We start from the raw sequence: 20,823 nt of genomic DNA, 5'->3' as shown, positions 1-20,823 counted from the left end.
AGCATCTGGGCATTGTTGGCACATGACGGCATACACGATGTTAGCTGAGGAACATGCGAATGTGCTCATGATTCTGTGAATAACCTGGTTAGGTCCAGTGATGGTATCTCCAGAATTGGTATGTGGACAAAGTTGGCAATGGGCTTTGTTGCAAGGAAAAGTTCCAGGACTGGTGTTCTTGTGGTAGAGACTGGTTGTTGGTGAGAATCCTCATGAGGTTGTACATAGGAGAGAACAGGCCTGCCACCTATGGCTTTCTGGAGTGTGGCATCCTGATTAAGGATATTAGGTTGTAGGTCTTTAATAATGCATTGCAGTGGTTTGAGTTGGGGGGCTGTAAGTAATGACCAGGTTGTGTTATTGGCTTTTTTTGGGCCTATCTTGGAGTAGCTGGTTTCTGGATATTCATCTGGCCCTGATGATTTGTTTTTTATTTTTCCTGGTGGGTAATTCAAGTTTATGAATATTTGGTAGACATCTTGTAGTTTTTGGTCTCTGTGAGTAGCATCAGAGCAAATGTGATTGTTCCTAAAGGGCTTGACTGTAAACAATGGATCTAGTTATATGTGCAGGGTGGAAGCTGGAAGAGTGTAGGTAAGTATAGCGATCAGTGGGTTTCCGGTAGAGTGTGGTACTGATCAGGCCATCCTTGATGTGTACATTTTGGTGGGTGCTAACTGGGACCACACAGTTGGCGTCTGTAAGTAGACCACTTCGGGAGAGGTTCCTTTAGTCATTTATCAGCCCTGGTGACCAACTACGAAGCAAATAACACCATGTAGCGAGTGCAGTCTCTCCGCTGGCAGCGCTCCCGGTACAGCGCCACACAGGCTCCAGCCACGCTCTCTGCTATGTACGTTAGCCCTCATTCTCATCCCCCTCTCTCTTCCTTACCTCGTGACTGGCTAAATACTCAGTTCAGCGGGACCCAAAGAAGTTAGTCCCCGTAAGAGCGGACGGCAGCCCGGGGAGGGTGAGCTGTGGGGAAGCGAAGACAAGAGCCGCAGCCTCCCCACCAGCTCACGTACACAGGGGCGGGCCGGCGGGCGCAGACCAGCTGACCCGGCCCTTCCTCCGCTAGCCCTAAACCCGGTAGAGGCACCCATGACAGACAGTAATCTCGCGAGAGGAGAAGGCGGCCCGCAGGCAGCCGCTCTATATAAATAGCCGGGGCCCGCAGCCACAGGTCGCCGCAGTGTCTGACAGCTGGGGGCGGGGCGTGCTGTGCTCCAGGGTGGTTTGGTGCCCGTGCAGCGGTCAGTGGAGGCTGTGCAGCTCTCTCCGTTCTGGGTGAGTCGCGCTGCCCTTGGCGCGGGGATGGCCCATCAGCTGCCATGTTGGTGCCTTCTGAGCGACGCTGGGGCTGGGTGAACCTCTTCGCTCCCCAGCAAGAGGGTTCGGCCCCGTCCCGTCCTGTGCCTGGAGCTGGCGCGGCCCAGGGCTGGTTCTCGCCCACCCGCGCCGCCTTTGCAGGGCTAGGGCGCCCGCTGCGCTGGAGGGAGTGGCCGGACGTGTCTCTGCTCTCCGGCTCTCTTAAGCCGCGGGGTGCCCTGAGCGCCCCCTCTCAGTCCCGCACTGGGGCAGTGAGAGCCGGGGGTTGCCCGAGCGCGTCGCTCTGGAGAAGGGAGCTGGGCGGGGCGGTGTTGCTTTAAAGGCGAATTAAAGATTTCTCTTGTTACATTGTATGAAGCCGCCTTTGTCCAGGCGTGAAAGCGCTGCCGCTCCTCCCTGTATCTGGAGTGGTGTGCGGCGGGGCGGAGGGGGCTGGCGCCCCTGCTGTGGCTAGCATGCCTGCTGCTGGGCGGGGGCTAAACCGCTCAGCTAGTAATGGCATCCCTAGACAGGTGCTCGCACCGCTAGAGCAGGTGGGAGCAACCCCCGTGTTTGCTCAGGGTGCGCAGTAGAAAGGGCGTTTCTGGCTCTCTGCCGGGAGTGTGGAACGCCACTTAGTTCAGCTGCTTCTTACAGGAGTAGGCACCCAACTGCTCACTCGGTCTGCTTAGTCATTTTCCCGTCTGTGGGTCTGGGCTGTGTGAAAGCAACACTGCGCTAATGCTCTTGGCAGGCGCTAACACCTCTCTCAGCTGTGCTTTCTCCAGTAAGGTTCCCCCTTGGCCTTCAGCTAGAGGGGCCTAAGAAGTGGCTGGAAACATACATTAAAGTTCTTGTGGGATTTATATTCTTCTAGAAAACTTCTGGCACCTGCAGTAGTTAAGGTCAGGAGATTCCTGAATCATTGTATTAAAATCCTGCTAGGGCTAGTTTAACTCTGTGCACCTTCCCCCCCACCCCCAACCCCAGAAGAATTCAGTATGCCCTCTGTAGCGTGGGTCTTCTGTGTGAAACCTTTATGCAGGCCAAACATATTCATTTTTTTAAATACTAAAACTTGCACAGTTACTTCTAGGTAGCTGCAGCTACCCTGTACCAGTATTGTGGTGCCTTCTAAGGTAGCTGTAGTTTCATAGATCATAGCTGTAGAGATGTATATGGGAACACTTTACCTGACTACTGTATCTTATTCTGTGGCCTATACCCAGTAAACCTCTAGCAAATGCTTCATACAAACTTTTTGTACTTGTGTCTATTTGTATTCCTTAGTAGTAATACTGGCTGCTACCCCCTCAAATTTATTCCACATAAACATGGTGGCTGATCTTATTACTGGGGGTAGGGAGAAAGGAGGGGAGTACAAAAGGCATTTGTACCTGCAATAATGCTGTCACTCCTCAGTGTTTTGCATACTCTTGTCCTCATTCAGTGGCCCGTCAAGGAACTTGAGCCTATAAGCAGAACACTTTAACTGTGAAACAGTCTAGCATTTGTTTGCACTAACGCTGTGGCACATAGTAAATATAGAACAGTTTGTCCAGGTTCCCTGACAAATGCACACTGACTTTCTCTTTCAGTCCCTGAAAGAACTATGATTTATGATGGTGGTCTAATCCTCTGAGAAACAGTTGTTTGGAGAACCAACAAATCCTTCAAGGCAGTCACTTAGGAATCTTTCAAATCACACTTTGTAACACTTACACCACAAGGGGGGGAACCCTATGGAAGTAAACCATGCATTATTCAGGAATACTAGCATACTGTCCTAACTAAATTGTCTGCTTCCCCCGTACCCCCACAGACAGGGACGAGAACCTCACAGATTCAGGTGTACTGTGTGAGAGAACCACTTGCACCCTCTCTTTAGCTCTACATAAGTCTGTGTGGAAGCAGGATCGGTGGGTGTTTGTAACAGTTGCTCGCTGTGGCCCCTGCAAACCCAATGTGATTTGGCAATATCCCATCTCCTAAGTTAGGATTCTTTGCAGTGGGAGAACCTTAACCAATGTAGGTGATTAGTTTGTCCTTCAACTCACCTGTGTTGGGTATGACCCTTGGCACATCCTAAATGATCTGCAGCTATTCACCTGGCAGCAGAGAGCTGCTGATCCACTGCTGAAAGCCCCTGCCCTTTTTGTGCAAGTGGATAAGAAAACCAGTACAAGTGCTAGTTACAAAGAACATGATGCCAGGAATTTTTTTTAAATTCTTTGTAAGAGGTAGGATGACACACTATGTAGTGCTGTACAACAGTTAAAGGAGAACTGATCCTGCAGAAACACTTATGTACCTAATGGGGTTAAGTTAATTGTATGCCTAAATGGGGTTTTGTTAAAATGTGTCAACTCAACAGAAGAGAACCTTGACATACCTGTATCACTAGGGCCCCAAGTCTTGCAGACAAACTTAAAATTTAGTTTAAAAGTAGCTGTAGAGCCTGAGTCGTTCTGCCTACAATCATGATTTTTAACTCTTCAAACTTTTTTGTTTCCAAACAGGGTAACATTGTTACCAAATAAACAGTGATGAATGGGAAAAGGTGTGCTATTAACCTCTCTAGTTTACCATCTTTACTTTTGAATCTAGTACCTGAAGTGGTGAATGTCAGAGAAACTAAACTTTAGCTCTGTTATTGTGGTATGATCTATTTTCTTACAGCCAACATGCATAGAGTTTTGACACACAGAGGGCTGGTGCACTCAGTGCCCAAAATAATCTTGGGGTGACTTTCTTGTGAATCCTTTTCTTCTCCATTAGGAAAAGAACTCTAACCTAGAATGTGAAAATGGAATAGTGGTTGGCTATTTAGGACTTAATCAATTTTTTTAATTTGGATTGCCTTATTCTTGTAGGATTGAAAAGATTCAAGAACTCAAAAATGGCAGCAGTAGCAGCTGACTCTCAAAAGGTATGTGTGACTTGATGGCCAGTCTGTGCCAGGTTGCCAGGAAGGCTGTGAATGTAACCTTCCCTCTCTATTCACGCAGAATGTGGTAGCCAGGGTTGTCAACCTTCCCTTGGTGAGTTCCACTTACGACATGGTGTCCTCTGCATATGTCAACACGAAAGATAACCATCCCTATCTCAAATCGGTATGTGAGATAGCAGAGAAAGGAGTGAAGACCTTCAGTATGGTGGCTATGACAAGTGCTATGCCTATCATCCAGAAGCTGGAGCCACAAAGTAAGGCATAAAATATCTGTATTTGTGATCAAGTGTAAAGTTAAGATATAGATACGTAGGCTTTGTGTGTGGTGGTGGATAGAAGGATCTGAAGAGGACTGGTGGTGATGATTGAAAACTTACCTTAATTTGTGCAGTAAGTCATGAGCAACTAATTTAAATGAGCTCTTATGAACAGTCAGCAGTCAAGTGACTTCCTAATCTCCTGAACTTAACTTTCAAGTGACTTGTTCCTAATAAACTTTAATTTCTCAGATTGCTTGCATAAGAAGTCTCTTGCTCAACTTCTCTCCTAACCCTTCACCCAGTTTTGAGCTGTACATCATACTTCCCTTTCACCTACTTTCAGTTACAAATTTAGCAACTGTCATGGCTGTTTGCTCTCCTTTTCACTGAAAGGCTGTGGTTTTTATCACTTGACAAATAGCCCAGAGACATTCATCAGTCTTAAGGTCACTCCCTTGAATAAGATTTGTCAATTGTTTGAACTTTGCCTGCTGTTTTTGTAGAATTAAACTGCATAAACCCTTAAAGGAGAAATAAACAAGGAACACTTTCGTTTAGGTCTGGACTGTCCTGTTACAACACTGTGTTGCTGAAGGTTACGAGTAAACTAATGATTTTTAAAACTTCGCAGTTGCAGCTGCCAATAGCTATGCATGCATAGGACTGGACAAAATTGAAGAGAGGCTGCCTATACTACATCAACCAACTGACAAGGTAAACTTTTTTTAAAATATTGCATTTAAATCTCCTAAGTGGGACAACCAGGGAAAGAGATTCAAGAACTACTGAAGCAGTAAGGCTAGGAGCAGAGCTCAATAGTAAATTTTAGGAATTTATGATCCTAACCCTGGTTCTGTTCTGAATACTCCAGGGCCTTTAGAGTCACTGAATCTTCTTTCACTTCCCCAGATATTAGTCTCCATGTTTCCAAGGGAAGCTGGTAGCTGTATGGCACCATTGTAATTCAGGCCCTCAATCTGCTTCCTTCCCTAAGGAAAGGGGGATGTTTTACCAAAGCCATGAAAGAAATAGTGTTCAATGTTTTTAGCTGTGCTTTGGGTATCTAAGGAATATATAGAAAAGATGTCTCTGTAATTGAAGTAAAAAAAGCAGGACCATGGATGCTGCTGGATGAGAGAGTATTGGGCTGTGGCAGGAACTGGGAACCAGAGCTCCCTGCCAGTAGCACTGGCTGGGAACCAGAGTGCTTGGAGAGAGCAGCTGGTGACTGGGCTAAAGCAGCCCTGTGACTGCAGGGCCATCTGTGGGTATCCCTGGACCTCCCCTCATCTGGCAAACTTTCTTGTTCAGGACCTGTCGGGTCCTCACTATGTTAGGCAAGGGAAGTGCAGTCTGTACCTGGAAGACAAGCTGTTGGCATATTAAAAAGGTCAATGACCATCTTTCTGCATATTTAGCCACATAACCTAAGAGTAGAAAAATCTTCCTAACTCAAAAGATGACAGGGCACTAATTTCTGGTACCTCTAAAGAATTGCAGATTAGAACCCCAAAACTCTAAACTTTCATTTTAAAGAACAGTTAACTTTTAGAGCAGTAAATTTGGGGAGAACACAGTTCTAGGCTCATAGCACTATAACCATTTCATTTATAGTGGGAAAGATATCCTCTGCTAATGAGTAGCTAAAGTGTTCCACTTACCCAAATTTTTATCCTAGCATCACTGGGTTTTTTTTTTGTGTTTTAAAGCAAGTACCTCTTAAAGAATCCTGAAACCAGTTATGCATTTGAAAGACTTATCCATAACTTACTTGCCCAGTACTCAATGAGGAACCCACTGTTTTCTTGCAGGTGGTTACCAATGCCAAGGATGTAGTTGTTGGTGCAAGAGATGCTGTAACTAGCACTGTGACTGGTGCCAAGGATACTGTTGCCCACACAATTACTGGTGTCATGGGCAAGACTAGAGAAGCTGTGCATGAAAGCGTGGAAATGACTAAGTCAGTTGTCAATGGCAGCATTAACACTGTCCTGGGAAGCCGTATGGTGCAGATGGTGAGCAGTGGAGTGGATAATGTGCTCACCAGGTCGGAGACTCTTGTAGATCATTATCTCCCAGTTACTGAAGAGGAGCTAGGTAAGGCTACTTCAATACTCAACATGAAACTGCAACTGGGGAGAATGAATGCAACAGACTAGCAGTGTCGTCTGTTCAAGTAGTAGGGTAGTCAGCATTGACACTAATCTCAGACATGGCCCTTTGCTATGCCAACCATGATGGACTCTTGTCAGCAGGGAAGGCATATGGAGGAAAGTGGCCTCTTCAAAAATGAGGGGGTGGGGTTGTACCTCATCAAGCTGCATGTTGGACCCGTTTTCAGTCCTTCAGAGGCTGGACTGCAAACCTAATTGAGGAGGGGGAAAACCCAGACAAACCTGTTCTAAACTTCTTTCTAGCAAATGAAGTTACAAAGGTTGAAGGATTTGAAGTTGGTGTTCAAAAGCCAAGCTACTACATTAGACTAGGATCCTTGTCTTCAAAAGTCCGTTCCCGTGCCTACCAACAGGCCTTAATCAGGATTAGAGATGCTAAGAACAAAAGCCAAGAGACCATTTCACAGCTCAATTACACTGTTAATCTGGTAAGTTAAAAAGAACTGTTTTGGGGTGAGTATGGGATGTAAATACAAAAGTCTTGTCGTTTTTTCTGAACTGTTTGTCAAAGGAACAATAGATAACTTAACTTAGTGATTTAAGGTTCTGAAGGGTACAAAAAGCAACCATTAGCTTTCAAGTTTTCATCAGATGAAGTCTTTAAATGTTTGTTTGCCTCTGTTTTGAAAGACTAATAGAAAATGGACTTGTTTTAATATTGCTTACTGTTTTTAGAAGACCCTATTAGACCCCAAACTGAATCTGTCAGACTACATTCAGTGAAAAATATCCTGGTATTGAATAGGATTGTTAAATAGAATTGCGTTAGCAGAGTAGGATTATTGAAATCTTACTATGACTAGCTTTTTATAGGAAGAATGAATTGAGTGCTTTGTTGCAATTGAAGGTTCTGTAGCACAATTCCAGCTGACAAAATGAGAAACTGTACGTTACTCTCCCTCAATACTAAGAAAAGAGCAGAAGGCAAACACTTCCCCATCTGTAGCTCAAAAATTGGCCTTTCACTCAATAAAATTGAGTGACCTTGCTAAAAAAGTCAGGGTTAAGTCCTTTATAATAACCCTAAATAGTTTGGAATCCTTGCTATACTACCTCCATTGTCTTCTAGATGGAGTATGCCAGAAAGAATGTGAATAGTGCCAACCAGAAACTTCACGATGCCCAGGAAATGCTGTATCACTCCTGGGTAGAATGGAAGAAAAACACTGGCCAAAATGATGGTGACGAAATGCACAGTGCTGAGGTAAATGTACTAAGAGCATGGGGGGTGGGAGACCAAAATTAATAAGATATTATTCTGCTGAAAGGCACTTTGCAATTTGGGTTGTACATGCTTGCTATCCTTTGAATCAGTTCAGTTTAGTGGTGACTGTTACCAATAACCAGGCCAGCATAAGTAGCAAAGTACTGATTTAGTGAGGCAGCAAGCTAACTGGCTAGAACACTTATGTGCATCCAGTTCACTTCAACACATCTCCTCCTCCTCAGGGAACCATGAAGATTTCAGTAATAGCCTAATGTAGTATCTGTGGCTGCTATATTTTTATATTCCCCAGGCTAGAGTGGGCAGTAAGGTGGGACTTAGCTAACCCTGGTGAACTATCTGGCTCACAGATAAGCTATTGCTCACAGGTGCTCCAGACACTGCTGTAAATTAACATGTGCTGCAGCCTCATTTCAGTATAGTAATTCTTTAAAAACTACTATTGGTGTGCTGACTGTCAAGGAGTGCATCTCAGCAGCTGAATATTGCTTGAGGCCAAGTGACTAATGACTGACTTTCCTACCCTACTCAGATCTGTTCTGGACCGACCTCTCCTAGTGTGGTGACCTTTCAAAAATAACCTGGGCAGGACTGACAATGCAATCTTCCATTTCTCTACTCCTCCACCCTGCCGGACTAGTCCCTCTGCTTCCAAGGCTCATAGGCTGTGTCTACACTGCTCCACCCCACCTTTCTGGAGGGGGGGGGATGATGAGTACAGCAGAAGGTGCAAATGAGGTGTGGATTAAAATATCTCATGCTTCATTTGCATATTCCCCACAAGATGTCACTTGCAGATGATCCCCCTTCCAGAAGCAAAAGATGCTGGTTGTAGCGGGGGGTTTTTTTTTTTTTTTGGGAAGCAGTTTGAGGTGTAGGGGTGGGTGGGGGTCTTTCTGAAGGAAACCCCCCTGCTGGAAGACCCCTTATTCTGTAAACGTTTGTGGGGGGTGGGGTGTCCTTCAGAAGGAATTCATGTGCACGCTTCTTCTGAAGGAACCCCATCTACAACACAGCTTTCCCTTCTGGAAGGGGATAGTCTTGAATTGACATCTTGTGGGAATATGGAAATGATGTGCAAGGTACTTTAATCCAGGTCTCACTTGCATCTTCCACAGCACTCATTCCCATGCCCCTCCCAGAAGGGGGAGGAGAGGGGGCAGTGTGGCTGCAGCCTGATTTACAGCACGTATGTGTGTAGCTGAACTTAAAATGCTGTCTAATAGCACTAAACTTAAATGGAAGTTAATGCTTCCACCTTCAAGAGTGAATTTTTAAGCTTGTGGCAATTAAGTATTACAGCACAAGGAGCAGAGCCAGACAGTCACTGTGTGAAATGTAGCCTTCCGGGGTTTATATATCTTGGATCCATTGGGCCTCTTCCCAAAAACATGGGGCTTGTCTACACTAGCTCCCCTCCTTCAAAGAGGGCATGTAAATGAGCCCAATGGGTGAATAGCAATGGAGGTGCTGTGCAGCATATGTATAACTCGTGCCATGCCAACTCTGCTATTCACCCGTTGGGTTCATTTACATGCCCCCTTCAAAGGAGGGAGCTACTGAAGATAGAATCCTAGAAGAATAGGACTGGAAGGGACCTCAAGAGGCCATCAAGTCTAGCCCCCTGCCCTCATCGCAGGACCAAGCACTTTCTAAACCATCCCTGAAAGCCATCTATCTAACCTCTTAAATATCTCCAGTGATGGAGATTCTACCACCTCCCTTGGCAGTTTGGTTCCAGTGTTTGATCACCCTGACAGTTAGGAACTCTTTCCTAATGTCCACCCTGAACCTCCCCTGCTGCAATTTAAGTCCACTGCCTCTTGCTCTAGCCTCAGAGGCAAGGAAGAACAAGTTCCCTCCCTCTGCCTTATGACACTCTTAGATACCTGAAAACTGCTATCATGTCCCCCCTCGATCTTCTCTTCCAAACTAAACCAGCCCAATTCTTTCAGCCTTTCTTCATGGGTCATGTTCTCTAGACCTTTGATCATTCTCGTTGCTCTCCTCTGGACACTTTCCAATTTCTCCACATCCTTCCTGAACTGCAGTGCCCAGAACTGAACACAATACTCCAGCTGAGGCCTAACCAGCACAGAGTAGAGCGGGAGAATAACTTCTCATGTCTTGATCACAACACACCTGTTAATGCATCCTAGAATCATGTTTGCTTTTTTGCAACAGCATCACACTGATGAATCATATTTAGCTTGTGGTCCACTATAACCCCTAGATCCCTTTCTGCTGTACTCATTCCTAGACAGTCCTTTCCCATTCTGTGTGTGTGACACTGATTGTTCCTTCCTAAGTGGAGCACTTTGCATTTGTCCTTTATTAAACTTCATCCTGTTTACCTCAGCCCATTTCTCCAGTTTATCCAGATCCTTTTGAATTATGACCCTATCTTCCAAAGCAGTTGCAACCCCTCCCAGCTTCGTATCATCTGCAAATTTAATAAGTGTACTTTCTATGTCAATGTCTAAATTGTTAATGAAGATATTGAACAGAACCAGTCCTAAAACAGACCCCTGCGGAACCCCACTAGTTATACTTTTCCAGAAGGATTGAAAACCATTAACTACTCTCTTGGTACAGTTATCCAGCCAGTTGTTCACCCACCTTTATAGTAGCCCCATCTAAGTTGTATTTGCGTAGCTTATTGATAAGTATATTATGTGAGACCGTGTCAGATGCTTTACTGAAGTCTAGGTATACCACATCCACTGCTTCTCCCTTAGCCACAAGGCTCGTTATTCTATCAAAGAAAACTATTTGGTTTGACATAATCCATGCTGGCTGTTCCCTGTCGCCTTACCACCTTCCAAATGCTTGCAGATGACTTCTTTAATTACCTGCTCCATTATCTTTCCTGGCACAGAAGTTAAGCTGACTGGCTTGTAGTTTCCCAGGTTTATTGTTCCCCATTTTTATAAATGGGTACTATATTTGCCCTTTTCCAGTCTTCTGGAATCTCTCCCGTCTCCCATGATTTTCCAAAAATGATTGCTAAAGGCTCAGATACCTCTTCTATCAGCTCCTTGAGAATTCTAGGATGCATTTAATCAGGCCCTGGTGACTTGCAGACATCTAATTTTTCTATGTAAATTTTAATTTCTTTCAACTTCTTAAACCTACCCCTTTTTTTCACTAGCATTCTGTCAGGCATTCCTTCAGATTTCACAGTGAAGACCGAAACAAAGAAATCATTAAACAGCTCTGCCATTTCTCAGTTCCCTGTTACTGTTTCTCCTTCCTCACTGACCAATGGCCCTACCCTCTCCTTGGTCTTCCTCTTGTTACCAATGTATTTGTAAAAAGCCTCCTTGTTTCCCTTTATGCTTGTAGCTAGTTTGAGCTCATTTTGTGCCTTAGCCTTTCTAATCTTGCTCCTGCATGCTCGTGGTGTTTGCCTATATTCATCCTTTGTAATTTGTCCTAGTTTCAATTTCTTATACGATTCCTTTTTCATTCTGAGATCATGCAAGAGCTCCTGGCTAAGCCGAGGCAGTCTTGCCATGGTTTTCTAGCTTTCCTAAGCAGCGGGATAGCTTGCTTTTGGGCCCTTAATGTCCCTTTGAAAAACTGCCAACTCTCCTCAGCTGTTTTTTTATCCCTCAGTTTAGCTTCCCATGGGACCTTACCTACCAGCTGTCTGAGGTTTTTATCAAAATCTGCCTTCCTGAAATCCATTATCTCTATTGTACTGTTTTTCCTTCTACCCTTCCTTAGAATTGTGAACTCTGATTTCATGATCACTTTTTCACCCAAGCATCCTTCCACTTTCAAATTCTCAATTTCCTCCCTATTTGTTAAAATTAAATCTAGAACAGCTTCCCCCAGTAGCTTTTTCAACCTTTTGGAATAAAAAGTTGTCTGGAATGCAATCCAAGAATTTACTGGACAGTCTGTCCCCTGCTGTATTAGTTTCCCAACATATACCTGGATAGTTGAAGTCCCCCATCACCACCAAATTCTGGGCCCTGGATGATTTTGTTAGCTGTTTAAAGAGAGCCTTTTCCACCTGGCTAGGGGGCCTGTAGTAGACTCCTAGTAGGACCTTATCCTTGGGTTTTTTACTCCTCTGAGTCTAACCCAGAGACTTTCAACCCATCTCCTATCTCCACCTCTGTCCAAGTGTGTACACTTTTAATATACAAGGCAACACCTTGTGCATATATAAGATGAGCCCATGGTCTGTCTTGAACCTAATAAACTCCTTCAAGCCAGCAGCTAAATAGTCCCCCTGAAAATTAGGGGCCTACTAATGAGTTACAGGCTTAAATATCCAGCTTACTTTAATGCTGAAAGCTCACACACTGAAATAGAGTAGAATTGTTGCAGTGACCAACTCTGGCCATTAAAATTTCCTAATTTTAATTTTTTTGTTTCCAGCACATTGAGTCACGCACACTAGCTATTGCACAGAGCCTGACTCAGCAGCTTCAGACCACCTGCCTTACCCTGATGTCTAGTATACAGGGGCTGCCGCAGAACATTCAGGACCAAGTTCATCATGTTGGGGCAATGGCGGGAGATGTCTACAAGAGCTTCCGTTCTGCTTCATCATTCCATGACATATCGGATAAACTTCTTACCACTAGCAAAGGACACCTAAAGAAAATGAAGGAGTCTCTGGATGATGTGATGGATTATCTTGTTAACAACACACCACTTAACTGGCTGGTAGGTCCCTTTTATCCAGAACTGGCTGGGTCTCAGCATGCTGAGTGCAAGGGTGAAGGGGAGAAGAATGCCAGCCAGGATGACCAACAGCCTGAACTCAGCAGAGATTAGTTTGCATAGCACACTTACTCTGCAGTTTTGCCTAACAAGGTGACCTGACTATCATAGCTGTCTGATCTGTTGAAACAAATCATAACAATGTTAGGAGGTAGGGGGACTAAGGATCTAATTATGTGCCTTTTAACCCAAGAAAGGAACTCTCTTTTTTTAATTAAATGACTTTACTGTCCTAAGTGCCTCTGGAATAGCAAAGCCTCAAGGCACTTTGTGCTGCGCAAACTTCATCTTACATCAGTAGTTTACCTTGTTCAGTTAACTTGAAGTCTCCTCATATTTGTCACTTAAATGGTCAGCCAAAGAACAGACCTTAAATGAAACTAATCATAGCCAAAAACTTGCAAAAAGTCAGTGACTGCAACAAGAAAAACAAGTAACATGTGTCCTGCTCACTTAAAGTCCTGCAACTCAGTGAGGCACTTAATGGAAATTTGACAGTGTTCTGTGGCAAACATCCAGTGATAGAGCCATCCTAGCTAAAGGCATGAACTGTACAATAGTCTTAAGTGACCTTCATTGTACAAGCTACAAAAATGAATCTATTTCCTTTGCTGTCAAGTGATGCTTAACTTGTTCACCTAGAACTATTTAAAGGCTGGGAGTCTTCATTACCCTTACACTTTCTGATTTAAGAAAAAAAAAATCACTTATTGGGTCATTATTGATTAAATATTCAATATGGAATATGAGCACAAGATTCATGCTGTCTGTACCAGAGTGCCTAGTCTTGTGTGTGTGTGTGTGGTTCTTTGTGTTGTGCTTTTTTCACCTTTTTGTAATGTATGTGTTCAGTAATAAATGCTTCAGCAGCCAAACTGTCTCACTTGCATGATATAAAAACAACTATTTTAGCACTTCCTTAGTGAGTCACAGTATTGTTGAATTGGGCCCATAACAGGGCAGGCTTGGGATTATGAACAAAGATACCAAGTACTGGTAACTAACCAGCCTCAGATGAATGACACAGATGGGTCAGATGTTGCTGCTGCATTTGTTTCCTGCCTTTTGAGTCCTATAGGCCCTTCCAGTCCCGCTTAGCTTTATTCCAGCTTGTCTGTGCTTATTGTCTGCCTTTATGGAATACTTAAAAATGACAGTAGCTTGGTAATGCAACATGAGGGTGGTCTGTGCAGCATGGGCTGGACAGCCATTTGCCCCAGCTGCAAGCAGGACATTGCTGCATATGACTACCCGCTGCACTGGTGGCTTTTCCTACTCTCCCACCCTCCTGTAACCATATGATCTCCAGTTGAAAAACCAGAACTGAAAATAGATGACAGGCAGGATTAAAAAAAACCTGCATTTGAAACTCCAAAGACAACTGACACTAATTTGCTCAGTATATGTGCTGTATATTATACACTTCAGAAAGCAACAGATTAAACAACTGCTGGTCAAGTACTAATGAACACAAGTTGACTGGTCTTCTGAGGTCAGGTGTTAGTTCACATTTTGGATTCTCCCCATCTGCATGACTAAAAAAGCAAATCCCTGCATACCCAGTACTGGAAATGAGGATGGTTTAGTTACATGCTGCAGTAAGAAACCCTTAATGAAAATCCAAAATGCCTAGCATGTCCAAAGTGAAAAGCATCCTGAGGCTACAGGTGTGCTAATGAATGGACTGGCTATGCTAGACTATGGGTCATGAGCAATGTTCCCTCTAATCTTTATTTTACATCCATATGTGAAATTCTATATTCCACTAATGTGTGGATTGAATCTTGTGTACTAACGCATGGCTCAGTGTGCACCACTAGTAAAAATAAACCTACCTGTGGGTGCTCTGCTACTCACCTGGGTGCTATTTAAGTCTCTGCTGAGCTTTTTTAGTGGAGGCTAAAGGTATAAATCAAAGGCACTTCCAACCTTGTTTCCCTCCCATGCTGAGGGATTTAAGGTGTCACAGGAAAAGCAGCTACTGCCAGGGTAGAAGTTTAAAGTAGGAGACATAGGGCCACACTGGAGCCCAGCAAGAATGATTGCACTGACCCTTACAACAAAGGGTTATACTGTAACAATTTCTAAAGTTTAAACCTTATTTAACTGTAAGATCTTTGGTTATGGAGTCAGTCAGGCCTGTATTTCTGTTTTAGGTACAGGTTACTTCTATTACAGTCCTTGTCTAAGATAATACACACTCAAAGCACATACTTAACTTCCTTAAGTCAGAGACAATCTGTATTTGCATATTCTTGTGAAACCTCTGGTCACTACTGCCTGTTTTTCTTGAACAGTGTTCCCAGTTCATGGCGATCACATGATCTGGCTCCTCTGGAGTTGCAGAGGACTAGCTGAGTGTAGAATGTTTCAAGTCATCTTGATCTTTAGAAAAAGTGAAACTGTCACCTTCTTAAAACACACTTTTATTGGTGCTTTGCAATATTATGACTGACTACAGCAGGACTCTAAGGCTCCTAATGGATTGACTGAATGCTGCTTGCAAATATTTTTCCTGTACCAGATGGAAGAAACTGGCAAAAAAAATTCTCATCCACAAAAGCGAGGGCCCATTTTCTAACCTGCAATTATCAATGGATTCTAATTGAGTAAGCAATCATGTATTAAACTCAGGTGGTGCAGTGCTTGTTACTTTATCTAGTCAGTAGTAGTGTGCATACTCCATATTGGCATCTGTGTTCAGAATTTCTTGGTTCTATAAAAAGATTTGTAACTTTCTGCAGTTTTTAGCCTCAGATGCATGCATATAAAGGTTGAAGCCATATGCTGGAACTGTCAAGTAAGTGACTGCTTGTCTGTTCTATGTAGTTCTGTTTCAAAGTCTCTAATAGCTTCCCAGATTTTCCTTTCTGAAGTTAGTATCAAACTACCAATTAAATTCTGAGGAGGTAACTAAATACACCCATCCTTGGAGTATGTGTTTTTAGTCCAATAAAAATTAAATAGCAAATGCACCTAGCATTGGAGGGGAGATGAGTGCAAGAGACACTAAATCTGGCTCGCTTGGTCATAATCACAATAAAAATTCCCTATTAAATATTAAACAAATTATAAGCGTGTGTGTGTGTGTGTGTATATATAGAGCTGATATGGAAGTTAAACTCCTTGTCTGGGGTAAGGCTTTTGCATTGATCTGAACTGGGGGTTGCATAAATGTATAAATACATGCTGCACCAGTACAACTTAAGATTTAAAATAAAGATGAATCTGCTGCAAACTCTGTTGTAGGCTAGCATACTGCATATACATAGGATTTGCAACTGGTGTAGCAATCGCTAATAGGCCTTAATTCAGTCCCTTAGAACTACTTACATGTGTCTTTCTAACATCAAAGGAGTTTAAGTGCATGTAAGTTGACAAGTTGTCTGGAGAAATTACTTTCAATGTAGACTCTCTTAAAGTTGAATGGAGTGGGTATAAGTTCTGCAGGAGTGTGTTGTAAGACTATATCTACACTGCACACCTTACAATGGCACGGCTGTGCTGCTTCAGCCATGCTGCTGTAGGGTATGCAGTAGTCTGTCTGTCAGCAGGGAAGAGCTCTCTAGTCAACAAAATAAAGCTACCTCCAATGAGGGGCAGTAGTTTTGTTGGTGGGAGAGTTTCCTGCTGACAAAGCACTTGTCCACACCAGCACTTTTTGCTGGTAAAACTGCCAGTCAGAGGTATTTTTTTCACAGCTTTGGCTGGCAGGTTATGTTAGTCGCACACTTTTAACTTGCATATCTCTTCCAAATTTGGCTCCTACTGTCTGTTACATTGTTTTTGAATTCCTAATCAGTGACTAATGGGGCAAGGAGTATTATGTTCAGATCCTGAAAGAATACAGTTATATTACATGTGTTACTATATGGTGTCTTTGTTACTGTGTGGATGGCTGATGCAGCAGGGCTCTGCAGAGGAGTTTCTGCCAATAGAAGAACGGAGCTACACTCTTTGCCATTTGGAGTCAGTGGGATCAATGCTGTTGATCTCATTAGAAGCAAGATCAAGCTCTGTCTAAAACTAGTAAATTGTTGCTATATTCTTTATGATGCATTCTTTCTATTAAGTGCTTGAGGTCCAGGATGATGACAGTCTTTTGAACCCTAGTTTTATTTTACTAGGAGAGGCTCATCTCTGGAGCCCTCTTTTAACATCCCTATCCTGTAGTCAACTTCAGAGCCAGGTCTCCCCAACATGGAGAAGTTCCTGCATAATATGAAAGCCACTTCCTCTCTTGGCCCATGCCTTCCCCTTTCAAATGTATCATCACCTGATGATAAAGACTGAGTGTAGTGTACTGCACAGCACACAAGACTGTCATCAAGATCTAGTCTTTTAAAGCACAATCTTAATGGTGAGAAATAAATCACTGGGTTATTCTTCAGTCAAGCATCACCTTTTAAGATAATTTGAGTAGTCCATTCATTGGTATTTGTTTGCTATTTTATCCTAACTGTAAACTTCAGCATTGGACCTATATTGCAGTTGTTGCACAAATGCTGTAGTTCAGTTTTTCTTAGTTGGCCTACATGTAAGCCAACTCAGCATCAGCATGCATCAAATGTTGCTGGGTAGAATTTTTTAAAAATTCCTGGATCAGCTAATGTAAATCCTGTTCTCAAATGCTCCCAAGCTCCTAAACCATATATATTTCACTGAAAGGAATGAAAATTAGGTTTCTAACTGGCTTGTAAAAATTCTGTCCAACAGCCAAACATGCTAAATGTTTTACTAACCAATTGTATGAACTAGATATAAAAATCACTATGCCCATCATTACTCATCTGACAGCTAACAGGCCATACTAATTTTATATACTAAATTAGACCAGGAATTGAGGAATATGCAGCATTGAAACTGAGTGATGCAATGTGTGTTCTCCATTTGGAGTAAGGTGGTGTCTCTTCTGACCATGGTCATTTTGAAAATATAATAGTAGCTCTTGAGTTGATAACTTTTATGAAAATACAGGGTGGCAGATTTCAGCCTTTACAAATAAAAATTTAGCCATGTAACCTGTTTTGATCAGTGTGAATCCATTACAAATACAGACCTTCCCTGGCAAACTGCTTTGAAATGTTAATTTCTCACCACTTTCAGGCAATCACTTTCCCATGTGCTTTTTTTTAAGAGCAAGATTGAGGCATGCTGCTTGTGCAAAGTAGGGAAGCTTGTATTTATATCACCTATGCTACATCTGCTCTGTGAATAAACTGGCTCACCAACTAGCACCTTACATGAGATTTTTCTCCATACCTCATTCCCCTCCACATTTTGAATTCCACAGAAGATAAAGATAATATAGCAAACATATAATAGCACTTCTAAACTGCTGTGATACAATATACATGAAGTCTTTGCAAGATCCCAATCTTACTAGTCAACCTCCTTAATGTACCTCCCCCAAAGTATTATGTAATGTTCCCAGCTGAGTGCAGTTCTGTTCCACCTTTATCATATGATTGTATCTGTTAGTCAACTAATCAATCTTAAGATAAACTGACAAAGAATGTGATTTGTTTCATATTTTGGGCTTGATTTTCAGACTGTTGGTCTGTTTGAATCCCAAGGGTGTGTCTACACCTGCATTCCTCTTTCAAAAGAGAGGCAAATGAGGTAACTCAAATTTGCATATTCAACACCTTATCTTCATATTCTAATTTCAAAAGAGCTTTCTAAAGAAGAAAGCCAGTGTAGATGCTGCTCTTTTGAAAGTAAACCCATCTTCAAAAGAATCCTTCTTCCCTTTATTTAATGGGAAGAAGGATTCTTTCGAAGATGGGGTTTACTTTCGAAAGAGCAGCATCTACACTGGCTTTCTTCTTTCGAAAGAAGCTCTTTTGAAATTAGAATATGCAAATTTGACCTAACCTCATTTGCATACCTATTGCAAAAGAGGAATGCAAGTGTAGACACACCCCAAGTGTTCAGCTTTTTGCAAATCAGGTCCTTCCATTTTTACCTTCACATTTACTTGGATTTCTTCTGCTACAGGTGCCAGATTTCACTATCACAGACTTATCTTCAGAATCTGATGATATTCCAGACATTTTGGGTTTGGATGAGGAAGACCAGCAAGATTTTTCACGCCCCAATGGCCCTATCACCATGGGACCAAGAGCTGAATAAACACAAAACTGTTCTCTTTATTTGATATGGGGTTTTTTTGCCATGTTAACTTATATTTCTGCTGTTTGAAGAGAAATCAGTCTAGCTCTTGGAATGTATGCTTATTGAATCAACTTTGTTTCATGTAGCAACAAAATTCTGATTTGCATTTTTTTTAAAAAAAGGACTGCATTTTAGTGTAACCTCCTTAGTAGGGGTGTCAAGCTTCGATCCTTCAGGCCTGCTCATTGTAGCCAACTGGGGTACACATCCATTTAAAACTGCACTGCTATTTGGTTTGCTGTCAGCAACAGCCAAAACAGCTTTCCAGCACTTTGCAAAAAAGGGCTCTCAGCAAAAGGAAATTAAGATTTGCTGATAAGTTTCCCCTTTTTGGTCTACGTGAAAAGCACTTCTGCACCTACCTCTTTGTTGCTGGCAAGGACTATAGGCTATACAAGACTGTGGGATGTTAGTCAGTTTTGTTGAGACTGAGCCTGAGACTGTGTCCCTCTGTAGGAAGTGTTTATCGTGAAAGAACTCCATTTCCCTCTGCATCCTTTCCACGTGTAAATAATACTGCTGCTGGGCAGGGAGACCAAGAATGGGAATCTGGGGTAGAAGAGCCCAAAAATACAAACGTGGGGCCACATTTGGGAAAAATGCACATAAAGTAGAGGATAAAAAGGGAGAAAAAAGAACTAGGAATAAAAAAATAACAAAGGAGGGTGAAAAGGAGGAAACAAGTTCAGAAGAGAGATACAAATAACCATGGGCAAAAGACAAAGACCAAAGAGAATCTGAACTGAATGAGAAATTGTGATGAAAGTAATATAGACAAACACCATGCTTTTTGTGAAGTAACCAACTAAAGCAATTAACTTTAGTGACTAATGGCCTCATATTGCTCTTCTTGTGCACACCATTCACCTCACTGGTCGTTTTGGGGTGTACAAGGAATCCAGCACCATCAGCCCCAATCAGTCTTATGTTACTACTTATTTGTCACATTCTTCCCATGTTCTTTGTGCAAAAGTTTCACTGTTATCATTGGGAAGTTGTGGATTTGTGGGTTTTATATGGTTACTCTCACTATAGAATGAGGTTGACCCCCCAACTCTATCATATTGTCCTAACTGGTTTTTGTAAAAGCTTTGAAGTCTAGTCACTGAAATGCCTTGAAATAAAATTTGAGCTATAAATCTTGGAATTGGTGTGGTTGGACTTCTTCGTTATTTCTTGTATTGATTTCCGGCCTAAAGAACTCTGATTATTTTAAGCAGGTGAGAGAATGCATTTAGAAAGGACCAGAGGGGGCATCTGATTCACAAAATAGACACACACACAGAGCAGCATCTGACCCTAAGCAGGCAAGAGACAGACTCACTTGTGGGGCTTACACATACTCATTAGGGGGAGAAACAAAATTGACTGCTGTATCCTGAATGCATCTTCACAGAGCCAGATAGGGATTGATTATATTTGTTGCAATATAACAGGTGCTATGGTATGATGATTTTGTAAAGTGATGGATAATGCTGTATAAACAATGTGGAATGAATGACTTTCACAGGCTTAAGACACTTCGGTGGTACAGCTGCAGCACTGCTCCTGTAACTTTTCAGTGTACAAAGTCACTACGGTGACAAAAACAGTTCTCCCATCACTGTAGTTAATTCATCTCCCAGAGACTACACACTACCATTTATGTTGCTAGAAGATGGTATGTTGCCTAGTGGTGTGTGAATAAGCCACCTAAGTGATATGTTATACCAAACTAGAGGCCAGTGGGGGCAGCTGACATAGCTACTTCTGCTTGCTGGGGCTGGAGTAATTACCTTAATTACCTCCATTTGCTTAGAGTGTCTGCCATAGCAGTGTTACAGTGGTGCAGGTGCAAACTGTGTAGCATAGCTATAGGCCAGGTCTACACTAGAGAAGAAAATTGATGTAAGATGAGTAATTCAAATACATGAATTACATAGCTGGAGTCAATGTACCTTACACTGATTTTCTGTACCATCTCTCCAGCATGAGGTCGACAGGAGA

The 20,823-nt window shown here is 42.7% G+C and overlaps 1 protein-coding gene across 2 annotated transcripts; it reads left to right on the top strand.

Moving 5' to 3' along the window:
• Positions 1 to 1,146: 1,146 nt before the first annotated feature.
• PLIN2 (perilipin 2) lies at positions 1,147 to 19,984 on the top strand. 2 transcript variants are annotated; one of them, XM_074994971.1, is made up of 9 exons: positions 1,149 to 1,290; positions 4,185 to 4,240; positions 4,320 to 4,515; positions 5,153 to 5,235; positions 6,333 to 6,618; positions 6,939 to 7,123; positions 7,765 to 7,899; positions 12,313 to 12,603; positions 18,661 to 19,984. In XM_074994971.1, exons 2-9 carry the CDS (start codon positions 4,211 to 4,213, stop codon positions 18,793 to 18,795), a joined length of 1,341 nt encoding a protein of 446 aa, XP_074851072.1. In that variant the 5' UTR covers positions 1,149 to 1,290; positions 4,185 to 4,210; the 3' UTR covers positions 18,796 to 19,984. The 2 variants fall into 2 exon arrangements, with proteins under 2 accessions (XP_074851073.1, XP_074851072.1); XM_074994972.1 differs by lacking the exon at positions 18,661 to 19,984 and having other exon boundaries at positions 1,147 to 1,290; positions 12,313 to 18,338.
• Positions 19,985 to 20,823: the final 839 nt, after the last annotated feature.

The sequence above is a fragment of the Carettochelys insculpta genome, chromosome 5 (assembly GCF_033958435.1).
Source record: "Carettochelys insculpta isolate YL-2023 chromosome 5, ASM3395843v1, whole genome shotgun sequence".
NCBI classification, from domain to species: Eukaryota; Metazoa; Chordata; order Testudines; family Carettochelyidae; genus Carettochelys; species Carettochelys insculpta.
The sequence above is the reverse complement of the archived record's forward strand: the minus strand, read 5'-3'. Positions and strand labels throughout refer to the sequence as shown.

What these genes read in the sequence shown, in the direction of transcription:
- PLIN2 (XM_074994971.1), top strand. Translation starts at nt 4,211, where the DNA reads ATGGCAGCAGTAGCAGCTGACTCTCAAAAG. An exon ending in TCAATTACACTGTTAATCTG is followed by an intron (nt 7,124 to 7,764) that starts GTAAGTTAAAAA and finishes ATTGTCTTCTAG; the next exon opens with ATGGAGTATGCCAGAAAGAA. An exon ending in ACGAAATGCACAGTGCTGAG is followed by an intron (nt 7,900 to 12,312) that starts GTAAATGTACTA and finishes TTTTGTTTCCAG; the next exon opens with CACATTGAGTCACGCACACT.